The 22,744-nt window shown below is 50.4% G+C and overlaps 4 protein-coding genes across 4 annotated transcripts; 1 reads left to right on the top strand and 3 right to left on the bottom strand.

The window, feature by feature from the left end:
- Window positions 1–14: 14 nt before the first annotated feature.
- Window positions 15–4,963, top strand: BO94DRAFT_568629 (WD40 repeat-like protein). The gene is made up of 7 exons (XM_025614697.1): window positions 15–820; window positions 857–1,205; window positions 1,243–1,724; window positions 1,749–2,006; window positions 2,046–3,164; window positions 3,224–3,509; window positions 3,535–4,963. The coding sequence occupies exons 1-7, from the start codon at window positions 494–496 to the stop codon at window positions 4,917–4,919; spliced, it is 4,206 nt and encodes a 1,401-aa protein (XP_025463931.1). The 5' UTR covers window positions 15–493; the 3' UTR covers window positions 4,920–4,963.
- Window positions 4,964–6,476: 1,513 nt separating this feature from the next.
- On the bottom strand, window positions 6,477–16,176 carry BO94DRAFT_578003 (uncharacterized protein; the record flags this gene model as incomplete). Its single annotated transcript, XM_025615199.1, has 7 exons — window positions 6,477–6,560; window positions 6,646–7,209; window positions 7,282–8,039; window positions 8,127–9,944; window positions 9,989–13,758; window positions 13,788–15,797; window positions 15,845–16,176. 7 exons carry the CDS (start codon window positions 16,174–16,176, stop codon window positions 6,492–6,494), a joined length of 9,321 nt encoding a protein of 3,106 aa, XP_025463932.1. The 3' UTR covers window positions 6,477–6,491.
- A 145-nt stretch (window positions 16,177–16,321) lies between these two features.
- On the bottom strand, window positions 16,322–18,365 carry BO94DRAFT_499786 (beta-lactamase/transpeptidase-like protein). The gene is made up of 2 exons (XM_025609390.1): window positions 18,169–18,365; window positions 16,322–18,105 (listed from the first exon to the last, which is right to left on the bottom strand). The coding sequence occupies exons 1-2, from the start codon at window positions 18,295–18,297 to the stop codon at window positions 16,687–16,689; spliced, it is 1,548 nt and encodes a 515-aa protein (XP_025463933.1). The 5' UTR covers window positions 18,298–18,365; the 3' UTR covers window positions 16,322–16,686.
- Window positions 18,366–18,554: 189 nt separating this feature from the next.
- Window positions 18,555–22,671, bottom strand: BO94DRAFT_499789 (5-oxoprolinase). Its single transcript, XM_025609391.1, has 2 exons — window positions 20,039–22,671; window positions 18,555–19,989 (listed from the first exon to the last, which is right to left on the bottom strand). Exons 1-2 carry the CDS (start codon window positions 22,553–22,555, stop codon window positions 18,667–18,669), a joined length of 3,840 nt encoding a protein of 1,279 aa, XP_025463934.1. The 5' UTR covers window positions 22,556–22,671; the 3' UTR covers window positions 18,555–18,666.
- Between the last annotated feature and the right edge of the window lie 73 nt (window positions 22,672–22,744).

A 22,744-nucleotide genomic window follows, 5' to 3' on the forward strand; every position in this document is an offset into this window, starting at 1 on the left:
ATCACCTCGATTTCCCCGCGTATACAGGCTCTAATCTAGGCAGCATTTCCTACCTCAGACCCCTGGCAGCCGGTTCCAATTTTCGGGGATACAATCAAGAAGATGCTTTTTTTTCGCCCGGCCTAATACTTCGAGGGTCTGAGCAAAATTTCGACACTTGTACTAAGCGCGCTGGCGTCGAACACGTGGGCCATGTCATGTCCGACTGTCCGACATACAAAGATAGCCTACTCCATACATTGGTTGATTCGGTGGCCTGGTGGAGCTGGCTGCAGAACACCTGCAGCCGTTCGTTCCACATAAGTTCCTGATAGCCAGTCAGAGCCCGACACATGTGTCTCACTTGTGACGGGAAAACTCCTAATCTGACTTATCATTCCACAATGAGGGAAGATGTGGTATACTGGGCACTGCCCTTCCAAAACCTCCGGAGAGGAGGGTCTTAGAACTACAATTCCATGACCCCTAATATCACGTGGAGGTCAACCACACAATGGCGCCCGATGAGCAAGCAGGTTGTTTTACCAGACTCTTTCAAAGGTTTCAAAACCATCGGAGTTCCCAGAAAGACACTATTCAGGGAGATACCGAAGCAAAACCCAAATGCTGTTCAGAATTATCAAACGGCACCAGAACTCCGGGTGCTGGGGATGAACTTCGTGACGCTACTGTTCCAGAACCCAACGTTGCAAGTCCTATTCATGATGGAGCAAGCCAGCCGACCTCGGTTGAGCCGGCTGTTACTGATGACATCGAATCAGCGAATAGTCAACGCAATCCTAGTGGGGCCACTTTGTCTAGATCCAGTATTTCGACGCCAGTTGGAGAGGAAGGAACCGCGACGACCTCTGAGGAGCCTCATTCCACCACGACTTCATATTCGATTCACAAGGCTCTTTGGGAAAAGGCTTACAGCGACCTAAAGTCCGACAAGAAGAAAGCAAAATACATGGAGAAATATGAGGAATTACTTTCCACAGTCTTTCTCGGCAGGGACGAAGTTAATCAAGGTCTCGGAGAAGAGCAAATGAAAGAACTCGTCGCCCTGGGTCTGGAGAAAGTCGAAAGATACAAAGCAGCGGGTGAGCTTTTGGGTAGCAAACTCGAGGTTGTCACAGCTATCAAGAACATTCTCGATATCCCTATGACAAAAATCACGCACACTGCATTGCCTTGGGCAATCATATCTTCAAGTGTGGATGTAAGTGCGTTTTCAAAACCTTAGACATTCCAAGCACGTAGAGGCTAACAATATCCGCTACCAGATATTGCTCAAGCCAGTCAAAGCTGGCGCAGAATTGTACAATAGTGTGGGTTATGTCGTTAGCAGAATTGAATGGTACTCCAATTTCACCGACCAACTTTTAAGGCAAGAGCGCATCGGTGACGAGGGTCCTTTAACGACAATCCGCAAGGACATCGAAGCTAGGATCATAGACCTTTACCAGTCCCTCCTATTTTATCAGATCAAGAGCGTCTGCTTCTACTATAAAAAACAGCTATTCGTGTTGGCCCGTGGAATACTGGACCTCGACGACTGGAGTAGGGATTTGCAAGGCGTTAAGGATGCAGAAGACCACCTTCTTCGAGACTCGAGTCTCTATAAACTGGAATGCCTGAATGATAAAGTGAGGGATATCAGCATGGATCAAAAGACACAGAAGGACATTGAAAGTTTCCACGGCCGTCTGCACGCTATAAGTCACGTCGACCCAGAGAACATCGTTCGGAGCATCCAATAGCGCAAGGAAGTGCCGATCGATGATTTGTACGCATGGACCTTTAGAACCGATGCGTTTAGGCGGTTTTCCAGATGGGAGGAACAGGATGCACCGAGACGACTATGGATCAGCGGGCAAGCTGGAACAGGAAAGACGATGCTCCTGATAGGGGCTATCAAGCAGATCCAAACTTCTTGCTTACTGAAAACTGCAAGTGGAGACCCTCCAGTGCTCATCTATTTTTTCTGTCAATCTAGCGACGACAAATTGAACAATGGAGCAGCAGTCCTTTAGAGCCTGGTATGGATGCTCCTCTGCCAACAGCCAGGGTTGCTACAACACCTGCAGAAGAAATTCTCTTCCTCAGGGGACAAATTTATATATGATCGGCATTCGATTTTTACTTGGCAAGATATCTTGATCGACATGTTGAGCGACTGTGACCGGGTGATTGTTGTGATTGATGCTATTGATGAGTGCGATGAAGTATCGAGGAGATATCTGAGGAACTTCCTGGATGGAATATTGCACATGGATAACCTATCCCATGTCAAATGGCTGATTTCAAGCCGGCCTATGCACGAGCTTCCAGCAAGCATGCCAAGCAAGGCATCGGAAAGACCACGCTTGCTGACTCTAGATGATCGCATTCTTTCACCCTTGATCAACGCGTACATCAGTCGAAAGATGTCCGATATTCAAGAGCGTGCCACAAACAAAGAACATGTAGTTGAAATAAAAGACCAACTCTGCGAGCGCGCAAGCAACACATTCATCTGGGCTTCATTGGTTATCCGGAAACTCGAAGAGTCGCCGGAGTTCAAATGGAAAAGAATTCTGGCCCAGATCCCCGATCATTTGTACCAACTCTATGGGTTTCTACTTGAGGGAATAGAAGACCAAGAATGCAAGGACGTTCTCGCCGTGGCTATGCTGGCACGCCGCCCGTTAACTCTATTGGAGATTGAGCATCTCGCCGGGCTAGAGACGGGTATGAATGCAGGGAAGGACTCTGTTATCCTTTGTAAATCATTCTTGACTCTTCGCAGCGACACCGTTTATCTGATCCATCAATCAGCTCAAGATTGGCTCATCCAACATCACTATCGACTGCGCAATATATCATTGCAAGGGTTTCACACCTCTATCCTCCAAAGATCGCTTGAAGGACTTGACGAAGTTTTGAGAGAGAATATATATATGCTGCCACATTATGGTCTTCTAACGCAGGAGGTGAAGCCTCCAACAGATAATCCACTATCATCTATCCGCTACAGCTGCCAGTCCTGGGTGTACCATCTTAAGGAAAGCAATATTACTTTACCCAGAGATATTCTTGATTTCCTACGAGCTCACTTTATTCACTGGCTTGAGGCCATGGCCTTGCTGGGGCTCCTGCCAGAGACAGTCGAGGTTGTTGACGTGCTGCAATCATTAGAAGCTGTGAGGCAAGGATCTGGATGAGCAATTTTTATAAATCATGCTTCTGACTATTGATGTAGTTCCATGCAGATCCCGAATTGGCCGACTATCTAATTGATGCCAAACGATTCATCCTCAAGAATCTCCCTGTCGTGACTTTGGCTCCCCTGCAGCTCTACGTTTCTGCACTTATACTTACGCCGATGAACAGTCTGGTGCGAAGCACGGGCTCGCTTCCTTCCTGGATTTGCAAACCTACACAAGTGGACGAGAACTGGGGATGTTTGTTGCAAATCCTCGAACATCAAAGCGGTGTTCACTCCGTAGCTTTCTCACCAGACGATCGGCTCCTGGCGGGCACAGATGGTAAGAATGTGAAGATATGGGACAGCAACTGGGGCCTTACACAGAGAAGTTGAACACGGGTATGATTCGGGCCACCTCACGCGCGTTGAATTTTCTCCGAACAAGCAGAGTTTGGTCTCAGGGTCGTCCGAAGGCCAGATTCATATATGGGATACAAAGAAATGGCACCGGACACAGACACTGCGCCCTGCCGACTTGTCGTGTCGGATATCAGATACGGCTTTCTCCCCGGACAGCCAGATGCTAACATGCTCATCGGAGCATACGGTCAATGTGTGGAAGAAGAGTTCGACTACATGGAATTTACAATGGAATTTCAATCCATCCGAAGAAATCACCAGCATTTCGTTTTCATGCAACGGCCTACTGCTTGGTTCGGCCATGTGGGGACATATCATCATTTGGAATATGGAAACCGGGGCATTGCACCACACCATACAGCGTCTGGACTCTTTCACAACGGTCAGGTTTTCGACTGACAATAAATCCCTGCTTGCAGGCTTTCGCTCAGATGGCGTCATAATCTGGGACATAAACGACTGGAGCTTAAAGCAAATTATCCCAAATGCAGATCAGTATTCCATATTTTCTCTTTCACCGGACAACAACTACATTGCAGCCCCAGGAAACAATTCAATCACAGTGATGAAAGCAGACATGGGCGTGATCTATCAAACTCTAAAGGGTCACCATACAGGGCATATAGAAGAGGTAACCTTCTCTTCAGACAGCCGGTTGCTGGCATCATGTGGATCGGATAAAACAATCCATCTATGGGCCATCGCACCTGGAGGATTCACCGATAATCCAAACCACCACTCGGAATTGATCACAACCGTTGCGTTTTCCACCGATGGCTCTCTGGTCGCGACAGGAGCAAGGGATTCCACCATCAAAATCTGGGATGCCGAAACTGGCCACCTTATAAGCACTATGGACAACATGGGCCATTCCATCAACACAGTGAAGATCTCACCGAAAAACAAGCTGCTAGCGTCGGGTTCAGATGACGGAAGTGTCACAGTGCGAAATATCCAGACAGGAGAGTCGATCGTGGCACGAAACGGATGTGGAAGCTATCAGTATGAACGGCACATCAGGGAAATCCATTTCTCTCGGAGCAGTCGGCTTCTAGCCGCGGTGCCAGTCTGGGATGTCGAAGTGTGGAACACAAAAACCGGCAATCTGGTCAAGTCAGCACTGCAGGGCCTCGCAGGCGAAGAACTCCAAGAAGCCCTAGAATCTCTAGAGCAGAATATGTACTGGGCCAAGACGAAGATTACTGTTGAGGATGAAATTCCGTATGACGATGCCCAACCTTCGCAGCAATGTCAGATCTCCATCGCTGATGGCTGGGTGATTCTCGGACAACAAAAGAGGATCTGGATTCCACCTGAACACCGACCATAAATGAATGCATGGACTCAAAAAAACAACATTCTGGTCATTGGAACCAAAGGCTACCGGGTTCTGTTTTTCTGGTTCAACCCAGCTGCAATGTCAGCTGAGCAGTTGCAATCCCTGGAGTGAGATTATGGATGGTATATCTTCAGCACGGTATAGTATCATACAATTCCAATGCACAGAGGACGCAGGTATCCTTCTGTTTGCATACAATTTCTCCACAAGGCTTCTCTCCCCAAGCTGAACCAGCATTGCGTTGGCATTCTATTTGACTTTCTCTGCGGTACGCAAATTTGCTTAGAGTGCTATTCGTGTGTCCACATCCACCACGTAGAATCACACACCGTCGATAGAATTAAACGCATGCTTCATTCTGACCCCGCACTAGATCGAAACTTGGTCCCGGTCCTCCCATATAGCTATGGGGCTGGAAAGTCCAGAGCAGACCAAAGAACAAAACCATAGGTGTCAGGTGACCCGTGCCTGCCTACCGGCAAGGATAGTAAACTCCCCGTCATCCTACACGAAAGAATACCATCATTCCTCGCTAATGACCCATCCCTCCCCCACAATCCTCATTCCAACCTCACCCCCATCTCAACCCCTACAACTGACCTCTGACCATCACAAAACTACTTCCCCAACTAGCCCCCCTTTCCCAAAACCACATCCATCCCACCAAATCCAACCACCATGTTCCCCCAACCCCACCCCGAACGAACCCTCCTCCGCGCAATCTGCACCTGGGACTCGCAACCAAAATCCTCCACCTCCCCAACAAACCAAGAAACCAAATCCTGGACCCTACTCTACGAAGAAACCGAGAAGCAAGCCATCGCGCTGCTCCAACGACGAAACCGAATCCTAAAAGGCACATAGCTTGACCCCAACAGCCCAGATAAATCCCTCATTGACAGAATCCCACCATTCCAGGAAGACAAAGACCGAGAACAGCTCGCGAAGAAGGAGGCACAGCGTTTGCTCGAACTATACTGGGAGAGAAGAGCGGGGTTGGATGACATGATGTCGAAGCAGCCGGAGTGTATGAATGGGGGGATTTGGAATAGTATTCGGGGGAAGAAGGATATTCGTGAACGGCCGTTTGTGTGGACGATAGAGCATGCGAGATGTGCGGATAGGGGTGGGTGTTGTGAAGAGAGTCGGTTGGGTTATGATGATGATGATGATATTTCTGAGGAGGGGGCAGTCAAGGTGTGTATGGGCATTGTACGGTAGAATGTCGATGTTGCTTGAGGTTGTATACTCGTCCGTATCGTCCGATGAAGTCGCTTCCGCCGCCGGTTATTTGAGGTTTTTGATGATGTTAATGACTGGAGCTGGGTTGGGATGCTCATGGAGTTGATCTGAAGATTTGAGTTGTAATTCAGTTACGCGATCTTGCTTATGCATGCATGACCCTTTTCTACAATTGCTTCCTAGATCAGCAGGTGGAGATATCATTTCAACTAAATACATTACTCCCCATATTGTGACCCAAGAAACCACCAAGTCCTTCATAGCCAATTAAAGTCCAGACGTCCGCGACAGACTACAGAACTAAGGCCAGCCTATTGACTTTCACAAAACGAACAGAACAACAGCAAACCAAAATAGAGCCCACACCAAATGCCATAACATTCGGAAAGCCTATCATGATGACACAAGTCAGATCATGTCAGGAGATCGCTTCATCGATTTCACTCATGTCACTATCGTCACTAAGATCACTGACCTTCTGGTAGCTCACACTATCCGAGCCTGGAGGAGTACGAGTACTCATTCCATCATGATGAGCGTGTCCCAAAGTGTTGCTAGGCATGAAGAACGGATGGTCACTGCTCAATTTCCGACCTTGGCAGACGTAGCCCATCGGGGTGTAGGTAAAGTCTTGACCTTTGCGCGTCAAGGCAAACCATTCCTCTAAGAATTTGATTGGCGCTTTCACAAGCTGTCCAGTTCCTGAGCTCTGACTTTCTTCACTTGGCACCTTATGACGGGGACGAACAGACTCGAGGATACCGCTATAGTCTTCGAACTTGAAATACAATCGACCGGCCAGAATTCCAAGGTCCATTCTCACCGACGGCGGCATATCAGTCTCGAGTTTCGGGATTGTGTAATAGCGAAATGAGTCAAAATGCAACATCTCCTTGGTGATTGGTGCCGCGTAGACAATCAGGTAGCTGATCCCTGGGTTGGCATTACGCAGAATCGGGATCAAGACTTCCGCTTCTTCCGGAATAATCACAACAGCTTTACCGGCCTGTGGACTCCACAAGATCCAATGTACGGGGCGCTGCACGATACGAAGTCAGCTCGGAACACTAATATCTCCATCGAATCTCGAATGTTCGCAGGCCGTACATACCAGGAAGTCAAGATGCCAGAAATCGGGGCTGGGTCCGACGCGGACAGTTTTGGTGAATTCTTTGGAGAGCAACACATTGGTGTCTCGTATGTTGATGCCATTGCTCCGTCCCACCTCCGTGTTCCAAAGCGCGTTGAGTAATGGCTTGTACCAATCATCACCCCGTAAAAACCCAGTCGTGGCGAAGAATAAAAGGTCCGAATTCAAACCTGGAAACGTGTACGTCGGGAGGTCGATTGGTTCCTGTCGCTGCCGTATTTCCTCAACCTGAACAGCTAACTCCCTTTCTTGTTCAACCTCCTCGAAGGCAGAAGTGGTATTTAAAACCTGTCTTGTCTGTGCCTGTCTCTGCCGCGTCAACTCCTCCCAGAATTCTTGCAGCAAACCAGTTCCTTCAAACCCATTGGAAGTAGATTGTTGATCATGGACTGGTCCGTAAAGCTGGTCCAGTGTTTGTCGCTCAGTCTGTAGTAGTGCTTTCAAGTAGGCCGTTTTTTGCTTTCCTGATGTCGGATGCAAAGGGTGGCTCACGCTGGCCTGCTCACGTCTGCAAAAGTCAAAGCCCTGAGCGAGGTATAATGGTTGAAGTTCCTCATTTGTTTTACATGTCTGCTCCAGAAGCCAGCTGATGACATCACTAGAGTCTACCTTCTCCTGCACTGTTTTTTGTGTGTGATCGAGGATACTTTGATGTACTTCGGGGGAGCCGACAAATATAACGGATTGTGAGTCCCCAAGTTGTCGCAGTCTCATAGCGGCTGGTATGTCAGTTAGTGAAACTGTCCCCACTGCTTGCGCGAAGGCTTCCACATCAAAGATGTGTACTCCAATGGTTCGACACATACCTTGGACTGTATGGTCCTTCGTCTGGGCCAAGCTTAAAGTAAGCGCACCTCGTGCTGACACCGGGAGTTTCAGGTCAGTCCCTCTGGTATGAGCCTCATCGAAATAAACTAAGCAATCCGATAGGTTTTCCGCGTATGGCGATGCAAGGAGTGGTACTTGCTTGCCGTTGCGGTATATCACAGAAGCCCTGTTCTCGATATTGAAATAGACAGCAGCGGGAGCCTCGTAGTCAACACTGAGCCATTGACGAACTAGACCCTCATTGTCTAATTCCAATATATGCGCTCCAGCATCGATCAAAATTCGAATCCTCAGGGCCTTCAATCTTTGTAGAAATTCTCTTTCGGAGAGTCTTTTCAATCTTGAATCAGCCGCCACAAAGTAACTCCTGTTCCGCGCCTGAAGTAAATAAGACAAAACCTCAGCATTCGTATGAGACAACTCCGGTAGATCCCGTTGCTTGACGGACAAAGGAAGCATCTTCTTGTTATCATTCGTTCCACTGAATCCAGTAGTAAGCGTTGGATCTAAACGGTTCAGCGCCAACCGTGGAATGTCCCATCCCGAGGCCTGTAGTTTATGTTGAAACTGTCGCGCGTGCACGGGGAAGACAAAGTCATTGAGATAATCATTGATAACAACGAGCTCGTAACGTAGGTGGCTCCACATCTGCCGTAGCTGGGCGTCGTCATCGGCATTGATCAGATTCCACTGACGGAGTGGCTTGGGAAGCGACGTCGATCGGTGTGTCCAGCGTGCATACGCGCTAGATGGATCGTCAGATTGAAGCACACGGCGCAACGCTTGCCGGACCTGGTCGACCGTAAGACCGGTGTAGTAAAATGCTAGACATGTGAGCACTATCGCAACGTCTGGATGGCCCCATTCGGCTTGATCGGAAGGGATTCCCTTCCCATGGTAAGGAACTGCAATGGGATCTCGTGTGGGGTGTAGACCATATTGCACATTCCAACGTTTTCTTAAACAAAGAAAGAGGATTCCGTGCACCAGAAGCCCACGCACTATGTGAAGAAGATGGATTGACGAAGGCTGGCTCTGAAAAGCCTGATACGCGACGTCAGCTGTACCTTTGCTGACGACACCCTGCAGAAGAAACTCTTTGACCGCATCCCTTGATTCCCCGTGAATAGCGGGTAAGAAATTCATCCCACCGTCACAAACCTCAGCAACTAGACGTTCATGCAAAGCATCTTGAGCATCGGGTCTCAGGATATAGACAAAGGGGAACCCACCGGATGGCCGGGAGAAAGCCTCAATGCTTTGAGGAAAGGAGTCCTGCAATTCTCGGAGGTAAGCTTGTAGAGAGCCCAGTATCGCCTGAGGTACCTTCCATCTATATGGATGACCATCCACTGCTAGCTGGGTGCCGCTGGGATAGATAAGCTGGGTCTTTACAGCCAGGGTAAAATCACATTCGTCGACGATATTGCGAGAATACCTGTCAAGCCATGATTGCACAGATATCATGCCACGTGCGGCCTCGAGCTGGTTATCTGCCAATGCTTGCTGCCCACTGAGCTTGAAAGACAAGATGTGGTCTGGCTGCGTAATTATTATACTTCTCTGGTCTCGACAGTCACGATGAAGATGCCAGTAAGTCTGTATCGTAGTCTCATCCAAACGTGTTTTCCGAGAGAAAGGTAAGTGGTATATCTCACGGCCCACCAAGCCTCCCAACCGAGCTTGAAGGATTTGAGCTGTCTGCAACAATAGTGCTCGAGGGACAACGAGCCTTGCTAACGCCTTTCCATTTGCAACACTACATGCGACAATAGGCAAGATTACAGAGGTTTTGCCTGAAGTTGTTAGTCTATTGAAATGATTCTTCGGCTATGCTCACCTTTTCCCATACTCATCTGCAGAACGGAATTTGATTGGGAGGCAGGCGAGATTGTCACTTGAGCCACACTAATTTGCTCGTCTCGGATGAGGATATTCGCGTCGATTTCAAAGAGCAACCAGTCGGTATGCTTCTCTGGACTCCAGTTACCGTGTCCTCGGTTTTGTTCTTCCTGCTTGAACCGCCGAGCATCCTCCTTCTTGCGGGCATCTGCCATGCGAAGTAGACGTTGCAAATGCGTGATCTGAATTCCATATCCAACAATTGCTTCTCTCATACCTTGTCCAAAGCGGATGGAACTTGTGGATCTTATATTTGGGAGTAAGGTAGCCGGGCTCAAACACGGCCACAACTGACCGAGATGCAGCCACTTGAATTGTGTATCGTTTGCAGCTAGGAAGTCACAAATTGCGTGGTAATGTTCATCCACACTTGCCCTCTCAATGTCAACATTTCGCTGAACATCAGTCGGCACAAAATTATGCGACCTGTTTTGCTCGTGCGTTCTCAGTGCCTCCAAGCTTCCAAGGAGGTCTTCTGCGTATTCCCTGCGGATTGCACTTGGAGAAGCTGTCATGTGTCCGAGTATAGTCTTGAGTTCTTCATGATCAGGTAAGTGGGTTGTCATTGTCCTGGTCTCATTTCCCGGGCTACTGCTGGCCATGCGGCCAGGTAGTGGATTGGGGTATTTCCGGTCGCACTGTAAAGAGAAACCCGTCGCCGCCTTTCTCATAAGGTTTTGTGAAAGCGACGGACCGTGGTAAAATCCACTGGGTTTTCCTATCCATCTTTTCTCCGTTCGAATCGATGATAACCGCTCGGGGTTCGATTTTGCCCATCTTCCATCGAGCAGAGTCTGGACTGAGGCCAGATGCCGGGAGAGATCACCGTTTCTCACCAAGCGACTCCACTCCGATCGAACTAGTTTCACTGCCCTGAAAGCATCAGGGAGGCTCCCAAGGCCATCCAAGCTCGGGTCAGTACATGGCCACTGAGCCACGATGTGCTTGGCGAGGTCCTCGATTATTGCTGTGTCCACCTCTTCCGCGCTTCCTCCTATTTGACTTGCAATGGATGGTGTCTGACTATTGCGTATGATCGTCGCCACTTCTTCGATGCGTGGCTCTTCGTGTTGGCGGAAGTCACTATAGCATTGGTGTTCGGGCACTGGCAATAACGGGAAATGGTCGTCCAAGGCCAATGCCACGACCGATCGCAGAATTTCCATATCCACAGACCCAAAGGCCATTACTCCACACATGAAAGTTATGCGGTCAATAGTCATATAGGGAGCACGAGGTCTGCAGAATGAGTGAATCAATGGACCCCATTCCTGCGCGACATCCGTGCGAAGTAGCTCTGTGAGCATTGTCTGGTTGAATGGCTTGTTATACCCCTGAATAATGGGGACTTCAAGGAGCGACGCGATTGATGGAGTAGTGTGTATGAACGAGGGCTGCTTGTCCAGTAAGTGGACGACCTCGAAGACATTTTCTGTGGCTTTTCCCTCCCGGGCTGGACTCCAAGTGTACTTGTCATCTGGCGGATTGCTTCGATGTTCTGACTCGGTAAATTGCCTTGCGTAACATTGGCGGCGAATCGAGGCTCTCGCACGCAAATGAACATCCATGACGTCAAGCTTGGGTGGCTGATATGGCTCACTATTGAAGATTCCCAACCTTTTCAGCCTGTTGAAAACTTTTCCAACCGCGTCTTGAAGATTGTCATCTTGAATTGTGGTCGTCAAGTCACGGTTCCAGTGTACCATCTGCTGGCACTTCAGATGATCGGGATAGTACACACGCCCTGGTGAGAGATGTGCAATAGCCAAGAGTAGTTCAAGTTGTGGTCCTCTTAGAGCGGCCCAAGGTAGAAGTGTCCCGGAGGACAGCAGTGCTAATGCTTCCTCGGTTCCTGTTCTCCTAGTGAGAGGGTCAGGCAATACAAAAGAGGTATAAGCGTGCAGTAAAGCTTTGGTAAACATCAGAAGTGGCTCTGGCGCGCACTGAACGCGGCCGACAACATCATCAATCAAGAATCGCCCATAAGTCCCATCTGGCCCTACAACTTGGATAGACACGTGAGGCCCGTTGCGCTGGGATTTGACCAGCCCAAGAGGAACCACGATACTTCGCAGTGATGGGTTATGCACATCTTGTAGGATAAGCATGCTCTCTAACCCATACCAAGTCCCCGCGTCTTGATCTAGGGAGACCTCACAACGTAACTCTTTGGAGAAAAGGCGGCCCTTTTGATTCACAGTGAAGCTCAGGTTCATCCTCTTCAACTCCACAGTTATTCTGTGACTGCTTGGCTGGAAGACAGTGATATGCTTTGCCTCTTCGAAATCCCTAAAAATTTTCATAACCTTCACAGAGAGCGGACCAAAGGGGTCTACCAGAGCCACGGTACGGCGAGTTGCACGTCTCTGCGCCACGTCCAAGATCCAGTTTCCTGGTCTGTTAGGAATCCAAATTTGGGGCTTTCCCCGAAATTCCAATTGCTGAGTGGTCAGATTAAGCCAATGAACACAGTCTTCAACCAGTGGTGCAGGAACATCGAATGCTCCGTCTTTGACAAAGACATTTTTATCAACAAATTCAAGGACTGCATCCCGAGTTCGAGCACGGATAATGATTTTGTTCATTCGCATCCCGAGGTGTATCTCGTGCCCGTTGTACAGGGAACGAAGTCTGTATGTCATTGCGGGCAATGCTGACGGATAGGCAAAAAAGCTCTGGTTTCCAAAAAGTTGTCGGACAATTGGCGCATCCTGGAGCTCATTCGGTAACTTACCGAGAGGTTTGTTGTTAATGAGCAGGTATCCCTGGAGGATATTATAGTGAACAACCTGTGCATCCGTGTGTTTGGTTGGCGCCACTCTAGACACGATCCATTGATCGTGTATGTGAGTTAGTGACGTCCAAGCTCCATACTCGCGCGGGCAACCCGCATCCTGGGGCCAAACATTATTAATTGCAGCTTCCAAACCACTCGGGGATGTCACGATTGCGCTGCGCAGGACCTTTCTGAGGCCAAAGCTTCTGTTCAGGTCACGGACTAGCATTCCCTGCAGAACACTTGGTAGGCTCGACTTATCTGACGGGAGGTTGTCCTGAAGCATAATTGACGCCTCTATATAGGCAGTGAAGGACTCTCCATGGTCAATTGTGTCCTCGAGGTCATCAGGAAAGCACATTCGTTTGCAAGCCAAAGACCCCACAAGAGCATATAGCGTTAGCTTTTCATCACATGCATCCGGAGTTGACGTGTGGATCTCATGACGTATCATTCGAAGCCAATGTAGTGTTATGGATCGAGCCTTTTTCAGAAGCCGTCGAGCTGTGTGCTTTGAGAGCTGCTCTTTCACCGAGAGTACACGTAGAATGATTGTCACCAGGAGTTCCATGTGGTATGTCTCACGCCAGTTGCGCGAGATGCTGTCTAGATGTTCTTCAACGTGTAATAGCAATCGATTACCGAGATGGGGATCTCGAAGTAGAACATGATTTATACGCTCATCAAGCTCAGTGTCTCTTGGGCCGCTGTGAAGGCTGAGATAGTTCATGATATGCATGGTTTCTTCCAAGTTGAAATTCAGGTTTGATGAGCCGAGCTCACGCAAAATTGAAGGCCAACGTCTATGATGACCAGCCAGTAAATTTTGATAGGCCATAAATTCATGCACTGTCAACCGTGGTGGGCATCGTGTCTGGCTGGATAAGATCTCATACGAGGTTGGACCATTAGCATCTGCTCCGAACTCTGCCCTGTTTTCGACCCCTAGAAGATTCCGCACGGAGATGTCCAGTCCAAATAGGTGCGCCATCGATATCTTCCCGGAAGCTCCCTACACCATCTTTCTTGGCCGCAGTCATAGTATGTGAAGTTGAGTCCGAGTGGCAGGAGGACTTGCGACTCAGAGGTCGGAATCTTGACCTTCTTATAATGCGCTACTCGGAAGGACTTTGTTGTTGATGCTAGGCTAAGCGCCATGCTTATCCCAGACTTTCTATAACTCCACAATTGCTGGTAATCTTTCAGCTTTGCTTTGGGTGAGTCCCGCGATGACGAGTTCCTGGGATCGGTTCCAAGCAAGCTGGCAATCTTCCACGTAACATCACGATACACAGCCAAACTCTCTGGCATGGCAAGCTCGAGGAGAATTGCTTTTTGTTGCGCATCATGGTACTCAGAATCACTTCGAGGGAGATAGTCCTCATGGATCGTAATCCGCAGCTTCTTCCGTTCCCGCTTCAACACGCAATATCTGCAATCGCATGTCTTGCACAAACGTCTAGGTCTGGAACAGCACGTGAGAGCAGCCATCTCTTTGTCCACCTCTCCATGTCTTGCATTCAATTTCCTCAGTTCCCTTTCTTTGGCTTTCTTTGCAATATCTGAAGCCCGTTCGATGTCACATTTCAGCTTCTGCAGTGGTATGCCGTCCTCGGTATCGAAGAAGTGGACTGCAAAGCACTCTTTACACGGATCAGAAAATATTGTCTTCGCAATCAAGCGACACTGATTCTGGCGCGTGTCCAGATATCTCTGCACCTTTTGTAGCCTTTCCATATCTCGAAGCCGAGAAATATGGAGGACGTCGAGAATTTCCGGACGGAATCCGGAATGATAGTCTTTCAGTAAGGGAAATCTGGCCAAGGCAGACATATCCATGCCAACCCAGGCCTCGAAAACCGAGAGTACCATCAGGCTTCTTTGTTCGATGGTATGGAAATAGGCACAGAGCGGATCCTTGTCAATATACGCAAGAATTGATCTGCCTAGACGTATACAGTTTTCTGCGCATGAAACGGGGGTGGAATTTGCCAGCGTCTCAAGCCCCATCTCGCATTCTGCCAAATCGAAATGTTTTTGTGCGAATACCTGTGCATGTGATATCGCCGCTGTTGCCATAGTGTCATAGAACGGGTTCTTCCGAGACTTCGGATTACCTTGGCCTGCAATGTGTTTGGCGTGGCTACTGAGCACACTCTGCAGGTATGGGAGGCTGTTAGGTAAAGTCAAGCGCAAGTCCCCTTCACTGGCGTGACACGGTAGTTCGGGTATCTGTCGTATTGTGGATTTCTTGAATGTATCCCATGTGCGTTCCATGTGACTTGATGCCTTCCGGATCTCTTCCTCACAGAAACATCCAACCATGTCGAATAGGTTGCGGTAGTTGGTAGAAAGGAAGGAAGGTACACCTTCAAACTCTGATTCAAGCTTGGCGAGCCGTCGACAGATCTTAGCACGCATAAAATGGCAGCTTTCAATGCTGAGGTCGTCCACTGCGTCATGGAGCAACTGAGCGTGGAACAGGCACTGGAGCAACTTGTACCTTATGCGACCCTCCGATGGCGAACAACCTAGAGTCAGGTGTCGCTGAATACAGACTCGAAGAACGAGCCAAAAAGGGCTTCTTCTCCAAGGCTTCTCGGACCTTTTCCAGTTCACCTCATCCCTGACACGCTTTTGCAGTATAGGAGGAGACAACGGCTCGCCCACACCTTCAACCAAGGTAATCAGCATTTCACGTATGAGGGCTGGATCCACCGTGTTCCGAGTTTCCACGACTGAAGCTCCTGCCTTTTTAGCTCGAGGGGCAAAGTGTTCGATAAACTCTCCGCTAGCCTGCACTAGGAACGAGGCGAGACTCTCAATGAAGCTATCCTTCTGGAAGCGAGATAGGGGCATAGCGGCTGCGGCGTCTGGAAAATCACACAACAACGCATTCTGAGAGGCTAACACATTTTCCGACCTGGGAGAGGCTTCAAAGGCCTCGAAGACAACAGATTGTTCGTCATTACTAAAGGAGTGAGTCTCTACCGACCTTTCTAGAGCAGCACGACAAACCTCAGTTCCTGCCTTATCAGTAAGCCAGCATTCTGCTCCCTGATATGCAATATGACCATGTTTTCTGGGCTGATCTCTTGGAGACTCTGTATGAGCTGTGCCTTGTCGATAGAGCCATTTACATGGATATGTTTGCAAGCATTTAAAGATCGTTTCAGATTGTCCCACAGATTTGAGTCAGGTTCAAAATCTCTCATGGTGTCCGTTGCGTTGAGCATGCGGACTATGAGGCTGGCCTCCACCTCGGCGATGGTTTCATCATGACTACCAGGCAGCTGAGGAGGAAGTGCGGCGTGTTCGAAAACGCGCTTGGTGAGACCCGGGGGTCGCATGTCGTGGGCAAATCAACGATAAGAGCTACTAAGAGTTGGGAGGGTGGTCAATCTATGAAGGCGAGAATGGGGGGATAAGAGTGACATGAAGGAAACCAGCGGTCAACAGATCCACGGCATGGGGAAAGAGGTAAACGATGGATTCAAGGGAGGGAACTAAAGTGAGATGAAGATGAAATAGAAGATTTGTGGGGAGAAGAAATTTCGATGGTATTCACTTCCTTCGCTCTGCTCTCGCTTCTGTCCTCAGTCAGCCTTGGTGAGTTTTCCCATCTGCATAACACATACTCCCTTCCATTGTCGCCTAGACTGACATCATCGAGGCAATCTTCCCTCGTTGTTTGACTGTTGATCACTTAGCCTACCTTTCATTCTATAGTCACCGACAACCAAGGTTGGGATACTCCAGAATCTGGCTTGCACATGAGACTGTCCGTGCGAGTAGAATTGAGACCATGATAGAGGCAGTCATTAATCTGCTTCTCCTCCCTTGCCTATATCCCCATCCTACTAAACCCGCTTGAACCAGATCTTCTCCCCCAGGGCCGGCTCCCAATCGAGCCCCAACTCCATGGCGACCCCCTTTGCATCAACATAAAACTCGGCCTTTATGTATTCTGGGTCCACGGCCTCCGCTCCAGGCGTATAATTTTTGACCACAAAGAACTCACCACTAACATGTTCAAACCGCAAGCATTTCTTCAACACGCGGTCCGTCAAATCAACAACCAATCTCCCTTCCTTCTCACACAAGACCAACTTCCCATACGCTCGGTGCTCATATCTCCCCGTATACGCTTCCAAAGTCAGGGCGTGAGGCAGCCTCGTCTCCAACCTGGGGAACAACCGTTCAATCACTTGCTCCACACTATCTGTATACCCCAGTTCCATTTCCTGGATTTGCCTCCCCAACCTAGCCATATGCGCCTCCCTCTCCGCTGCTGCTGCTCCACCCCTCTTCCCAATCAACTCATCAACCGAATACAGATACAACTCCAACTGTGCGATCCTGGCATTCTGGGTATTCCCCATCATCGCAAACGCGAATCCCCGTGCGGGCAAAAACCCAACCATAATGCCGAATCCAAACCAACTTCCTGTGTGCCAGTATATCTGTTCCCCGTGGTAGTAATCTACGAACCAACCCATCGTATATAGATGGTATGCGCCCGGGGGGGCAAGCATATTGTCCCAATCTGCTTGGGCAATTACCGTCCGAGGTAAACGTAGCGTCGTGTGACCCTCGGGCGAGATCGGGCCGGTCTGATATACCAATGCGCGGAGCCACTTGGCGTAATCGAGGACGTTACTCACTATGGCACCTGTTCCAGTTGTCGGGGCGTAATTCATATATGGTTCCTCGAGGTAGGTGTTTGTTTCCGGGTTCCATGTATATCCCTTCACCAATCGTTCTGCTGCATCGGGTAATCTTTTGACTTCGTCAAGAGTAAAATACGTATCCGTCATATTGAGCGGATCCCAAATCCGTTTCCTGAGTGTTGTGCCCATATCCTCCCCATTCAAATTCTCTATGAGATGCGATGCAACCATGAACATGTGATTACAATAATTGAATGTCGTGCGCGGGGGGTATGCGAGAGGCAAGTGGCGGAGCTTGCGGACTGCGGTGCGGAGGTCCTCGTCTGGATAGGCGAGGGCCATGACGCCGAAGTGGCCCGAGAGACCGGATCGGTGCGAGAGGATATCTTCGATGGTTGTGTTGGCTGTGGCGGTGGGAGTGGAAAGTACAAAGTCTTCGCGGATAAGGGAGGAGACGGGGGTCGACCAAGAGATGGGGGTCGAGGTGGACTTGCTGTCGTCGATGGCGAGAGACAGGGCGGCAGCGGTGAAGGCTTTAGTGGTGCTGCAGGTGCTGAAGAGGGAGTCAACGGTCATCGGGGTGGAAGGGAAGGAGGCATAGCCGTATGCCTGAGATTCAGTGACTGTTAGTGCTGGGGTGGATTGGGGAGGGGATTGCTGGTAGACAGATACCTTGGCGTAGGTGCTGGAGCCGTGAACGATGGAGATGGTGAGACCCGGAATCTTCCATTTTTCGAGCAGTTTATCGACGAGGTCGTCGAATTCGGGCGTTATAGGATTGATGTTTTGTCGGAGAACCATGTTCTGCTGTTGGGTGCGATGAATAAGTCGTGGAGAGAGAGAGAATTGTCGGGGGTTGGCAAAAGAGGGAGAGGAGGTGCTGGTCCGGGGGAGCGGGCGAGGGAGTCGCGCGGAGTTATCGGGGGTCCGTGGGTGGAAACGAATCGATAAGACGCCATGGCTTGCAGGACGCCAATAGCGTGGTGGGCACAGCCAATCCTGCAGCTGGATTCCGTCGGGTCTGACATGCCAGATGGCGTTACCGGTAGGGAATACGGGGAACATGTACGAAGAATAGAATTTCTAACTATCAACAGTTCAACAATCCAACACTAGACGCTTTCCATATCCCTTATGCAATGCAACCGGACTCCTCAACCCATTCATTGATCATGCAGATGCAGCACCCCAGCCACCGCCACCAGCCGTGTTAATAATAATGCGATCGTGAGTCTTCATGGAGACGGTGTTCTTTCCGCCAATGTTCACCTGACGCTCCCTTCCAGTATTAAGGTCCTTCGTGATCCATAGGTTCAGCCCAGGTTGGGCATCCTCTCCCCCCTCGAGACCATATGGCCGGTAGACTCGTCGCTCTGACAGGATTGAGACTTCCATCGGGGACAGAAATTCAATGTCTCGGATAACACCGTCGCCGCCAGGATGCTGACCCTTGCCACCAGATCCCTCCCGCAGGGTGAACTGCCGGAGGAGCGTCGGGTAACGCTTCTCCAAGATCTCCGGGTCGGTGATGCGTGTGTTGGTCATGTGCACATGAATACCTGACTCTCCGTTCCAGGTTGGACCAGCACCGCTGCCTCCTGCAATCGTTTCGTAGTATCCAAAGCCGGGGATTACCTCGCCTGTCTCAGGGTCGCGCTTTGAGTTCGTGCCGAACGTCAAGTTATTGCAGCACCCTTGCGACGCAGCACAAGCTTGGAAGGCTTTCAGCACAACGTCGGTGATACGCTGGGAGGTCACCACGTTTCCACCGACCACGGCCGCGGACTTAGTGGGCGACAGAATACTAGGCGATGGAACCTGGATGTCGATTGGAGCAAGGCACCCCTGGTTCAGAGGCATGTCGGCGTTGATCATGCATCGCAAGCAGTAAATGATGGCCGAATGGGTGATAGCGATCGGTGCGTTCCATCCTCCGTAGACTTCAGGACCAGTACCGGCGAAGTCGAAGACGGCGGATCCATCCGAGCCATTGATGGTGACCTTCAGCTTGATAGGAGTGCCATCGTCCATGTAGTCGACCGCCTCCAAGGGCTGGCCGCCGAACTTCTTGTGAAGGTCTTTCAGAAGATTGCGCACCGCCGTCTCGGCCGTGGCTTGGATGGCATACATGTACTTCTGGACGGTTTCGACACCGTATTCTGCGAACAACGCTTGGATGAGGGATATACCGCGGGTGTTTGCAGCAATCTGGGCCTTCAAGTCGGATAAGTTGTCACTGATGCATCTGGCTCCCGAGCATCCTTCGTACTGGGCAGGTTTGTGGATCAAAAGCTCCATCATGCGTTCCTCATCGAAGACCCCGTTGCTCACGATTTTGTCCCCCTCAATGGCAGCACCCTCCTGCCAAAGCTCAGTGGACTTCGGTGGCATCGATCCAGGCAGAATACCACCAATATCAGCGTGGTGGCCACGCGAAGCAACATAGAACATGATTTCGGTGCCACCCGGTCGGTCGAAAACAGGCGTGATCACCTAATCCACAGTTAGCTATAAGAAGTCAAAATTCGCCCGATTCACTTACGGTAATATCAGGCAAATGCGTTCCACCAGAACTGGGGTGGTTTGCCACCAGCACATCGCCATCCTGCAGGTTACCCAGCCACTTCTCGTGCTGGTAGCGAACTGCGAACTGCATGGAGCCAAGATGCACCGGAACATGCGGAGCATTGGCAACCAGGCCTCCATCGGGGGAGAAAAGAGCGCAGGAAAAGTCCAGGCGTTCCTTGATGTTAGTGGACACCGAGGTCTTCTGTAGCGTACGGCCCATCTGCTCTGCAATGGACATAAATCGATGGCCGAAGATAGTAAGTCGAATAGGGTCAATTCCTGACGACCCTCCCTCGCCAGCAGAATCCCCTGGAAGCTCCTTGAGGTCGATAACAATGCATGTCTCCAGAATACTAGCTACAGCATTGGGCGCCACCACAACGGTTTGCGTCTCGTCAATGATGATGGCAGGTCCATGGACGCGGGTGTTTTTGCCTAGCTTGTTAAGCTGGTAAACAGGTGTGTCGATTCGTTCTGAGTGACCATCAAAGTATGCCTGAGAGGTATTGTCCGGACCACCTGTGACGTCCTTAAGGGTGGCTTCCCTCAGTTGCACCAGAGGGCTCTTTTCCGTTCGCACCTTCGAGCAAGCAATTGTGCGGACGCGGATGTCATCAACCAGAACTGGTCTATCTGAGTTGAAGCCAAACTCTCGGCGGTGTCTGGCACGGAATTGCTCCAGGAAATCGGACTCATCCTCAGGTTTCAGGATCATCAAACTGGTGTCCGAGCCCTCATAACGCAAATTGAGATACAACTCGTGGCGAACCTGGTCATCCGAGAATCCTTGCGTTTCCATATCTTCAGTAGCCGCCTGAATCATGTCGTGGAAGCGCTTCTCCAAAGTCGACTGAGAGGTCGAGTAGTCCGTGGAGACTGGCTCCTGCGATTCCTTGACCACCTCTGCCAGCGCCAAACCATACGCCGAAAGGACCGATGAGAACTTGTTAATGATGATGCGGGAAATTCCCAACGACCCTGCGACAGTGCATGCATGCTGGCCACCTGCGCCTCCGAAGCATGCCAGATGATGAGACGCCGTTTCGAAGCCACGAGCCTCCGTCAGGTTGCGAATAGGACGAGCCATTGACTCATCCGCAACCTTCAAGAAACCTAGCGCCACCTCCTCTGCTGTAAACTCCGATTGACCCTTCTCCTTCCTTTCAGTGTTGATTTTTCCCGTCAACTCATTGAACAACTTCGTTGTAACCTCAATGTCAAGAGGTTGGTCTTCGTTAGGTCCGAAGATATGAGGGAAGTATTCAGGCAGGAGTCGGCCAAGGAATAGGTTGGCATCAGTGACGGTCAAAGGACCGCCTTTCCGGTAGCAAGCAGGTCCCGGGTGAGCGGATGCAGACTCAGGACCGACATAGAACAGGCCGTTGCGCCACGACAGGATCGAACCACCACCGGCAGCAACGGTATTGATGTCGAGCTGAGGAGATTGGATCAGCACACCGGCCACCTTGGATCCAAAAACATGCTCCAGATGGCCGTCAAAGCGGGACACATCAGTTGATGTACCGCCCATGTCGAAGCCGATCACGGGAGTCTTTTCCTTCGGGTCCCAGCTGGTAGCAGCGAAGCCAACCACACCAGCGGCTGGACCAGATAGAATCGCTTTCAGCCCGCTGAATCTGCGAAAGTCGACTAATCCACCGTCTGACTGCATAAACTCGAACCGGCATTCTTGCTGCTTCTCCAGCCCACCCTCGAAGCTGTCCGAAATTGAGTCGATGTAGGTTTTGATGACGGGCGTAAGATAGGCATCTGCCGCGGCAGACATGCCTCGGGGGACCACCTTGATCATGGGCTGCAGTTTGGACGACAGGGTGACGGAGAAGCCCATGCTCTCGGCCAATTCGCCGATCATGCGTTCGTGCTCGGGGTATGCGAAGGAGTGCACGAGTGCAACCGAAAGCGATTGATAACCCTGCTCTTTCAATTGCTGTAGCACCGGGCGAACCTCTTCAATGTCCAGCTCCTGTACCACCCGGAACTTCTCGCTTGTTGTTCCCTCCACAATCCGAGCATTCGTAAAGCAGTCTTTGTCGGCGAGAGGGTGGCATGGGACAACACGCTCATTGATCTCCACTACTCTCTCGGGCAGCACGCCGGGTCTAGCCATTGAGAGGTCGAAGATGTTTGGTCGGGATTGGTCTCCAATCTTGAGTAAGTCGCGGAAGCCTTTCGTTGTGAGCAGTACGGAGCGAGCGCCCTTGCGCTCTAGGAGTGCATTTGTGGCCACTGTCGTTCCCATGCGCAGACTACCAATACGGTCGAGCTTCAGAGGTTGGCCTCGTGGGTGTGGCTCACCCGTAACGAGCTCGAGTATTTGGCGGATACCCTCGGTGGGAGCATCTTGGTAGTGACCGGGGTCGACGGACAGTAGCTTCAGGATGATATCCGGGCGACCGGGCACCACTGCATGCACGTCGGTGAAGGTACCACCGCGATCGATGGAAATGGTGATTTTCTCTGACCCGGGCATGTTGGAGAGTAAATTGCGAGGAGGGGAGAGGGGAATAATGGAAGGTAGAAGGGAAGAGGAAAGAGGGAAGGAAGGGGGTATCTCAATGGTTGTAGTGTTGTGGTGGATGATGGAGGGGCATTCCCCATGTTATAATAACCCGCAGCTGGACAGTCTGGGGGGAACGCGATAAGAGATCCGCTGTCGTCA

Source organism: Aspergillus sclerotioniger, assembly GCF_003184525.1.
Source record: "Aspergillus sclerotioniger CBS 115572 chromosome Unknown BO94scaffold_29, whole genome shotgun sequence".
NCBI lineage: Eukaryota > Fungi > Ascomycota > Eurotiomycetes > Eurotiales > Aspergillaceae > Aspergillus > Aspergillus sclerotioniger.

What these genes read in the sequence shown, in the direction of transcription:
- BO94DRAFT_499789 (XM_025609391.1), bottom strand. Translation starts at nt 22,555, where the DNA reads ATGCCCGGGTCAGAGAAAATCACCATTTCCATCGATCGCGGTGGTACC. An exon ending in CGCATTTGCCTGATATTACC is followed by an intron (nt 19,990 to 20,038) that starts GTAAGTGAATCG and finishes ACTGTGGATTAG; the next exon opens with GTGATCACGCCTGTTTTCGA.
- BO94DRAFT_568629 (XM_025614697.1), top strand. Translation starts at nt 494, where the DNA reads ATGGCGCCCGATGAGCAAGCAGGTTGTTTTACCAGACTCTTTCAAAGG. An exon ending in AATTGAACAATGGAGCAGCA is followed by an intron (nt 2,007 to 2,045) that starts GTCCTTTAGAGC and finishes CTCTGCCAACAG; the next exon opens with CCAGGGTTGCTACAACACCT. An exon ending in TGCTGCAATCATTAGAAGCT is followed by an intron (nt 3,165 to 3,223) that starts GTGAGGCAAGGA and finishes CTATTGATGTAG; the next exon opens with TTCCATGCAGATCCCGAATT.
- BO94DRAFT_499786 (XM_025609390.1), bottom strand. Translation starts at nt 18,297, where the DNA reads ATGGTTCTCCGACAAAACATCAATCCTATAACGCCCGAATTCGACGAC. An exon ending in GCTCCAGCACCTACGCCAAG is followed by an intron (nt 18,106 to 18,168) that starts GTATCTGTCTAC and finishes ACTGAATCTCAG; the next exon opens with GCATACGGCTATGCCTCCTT.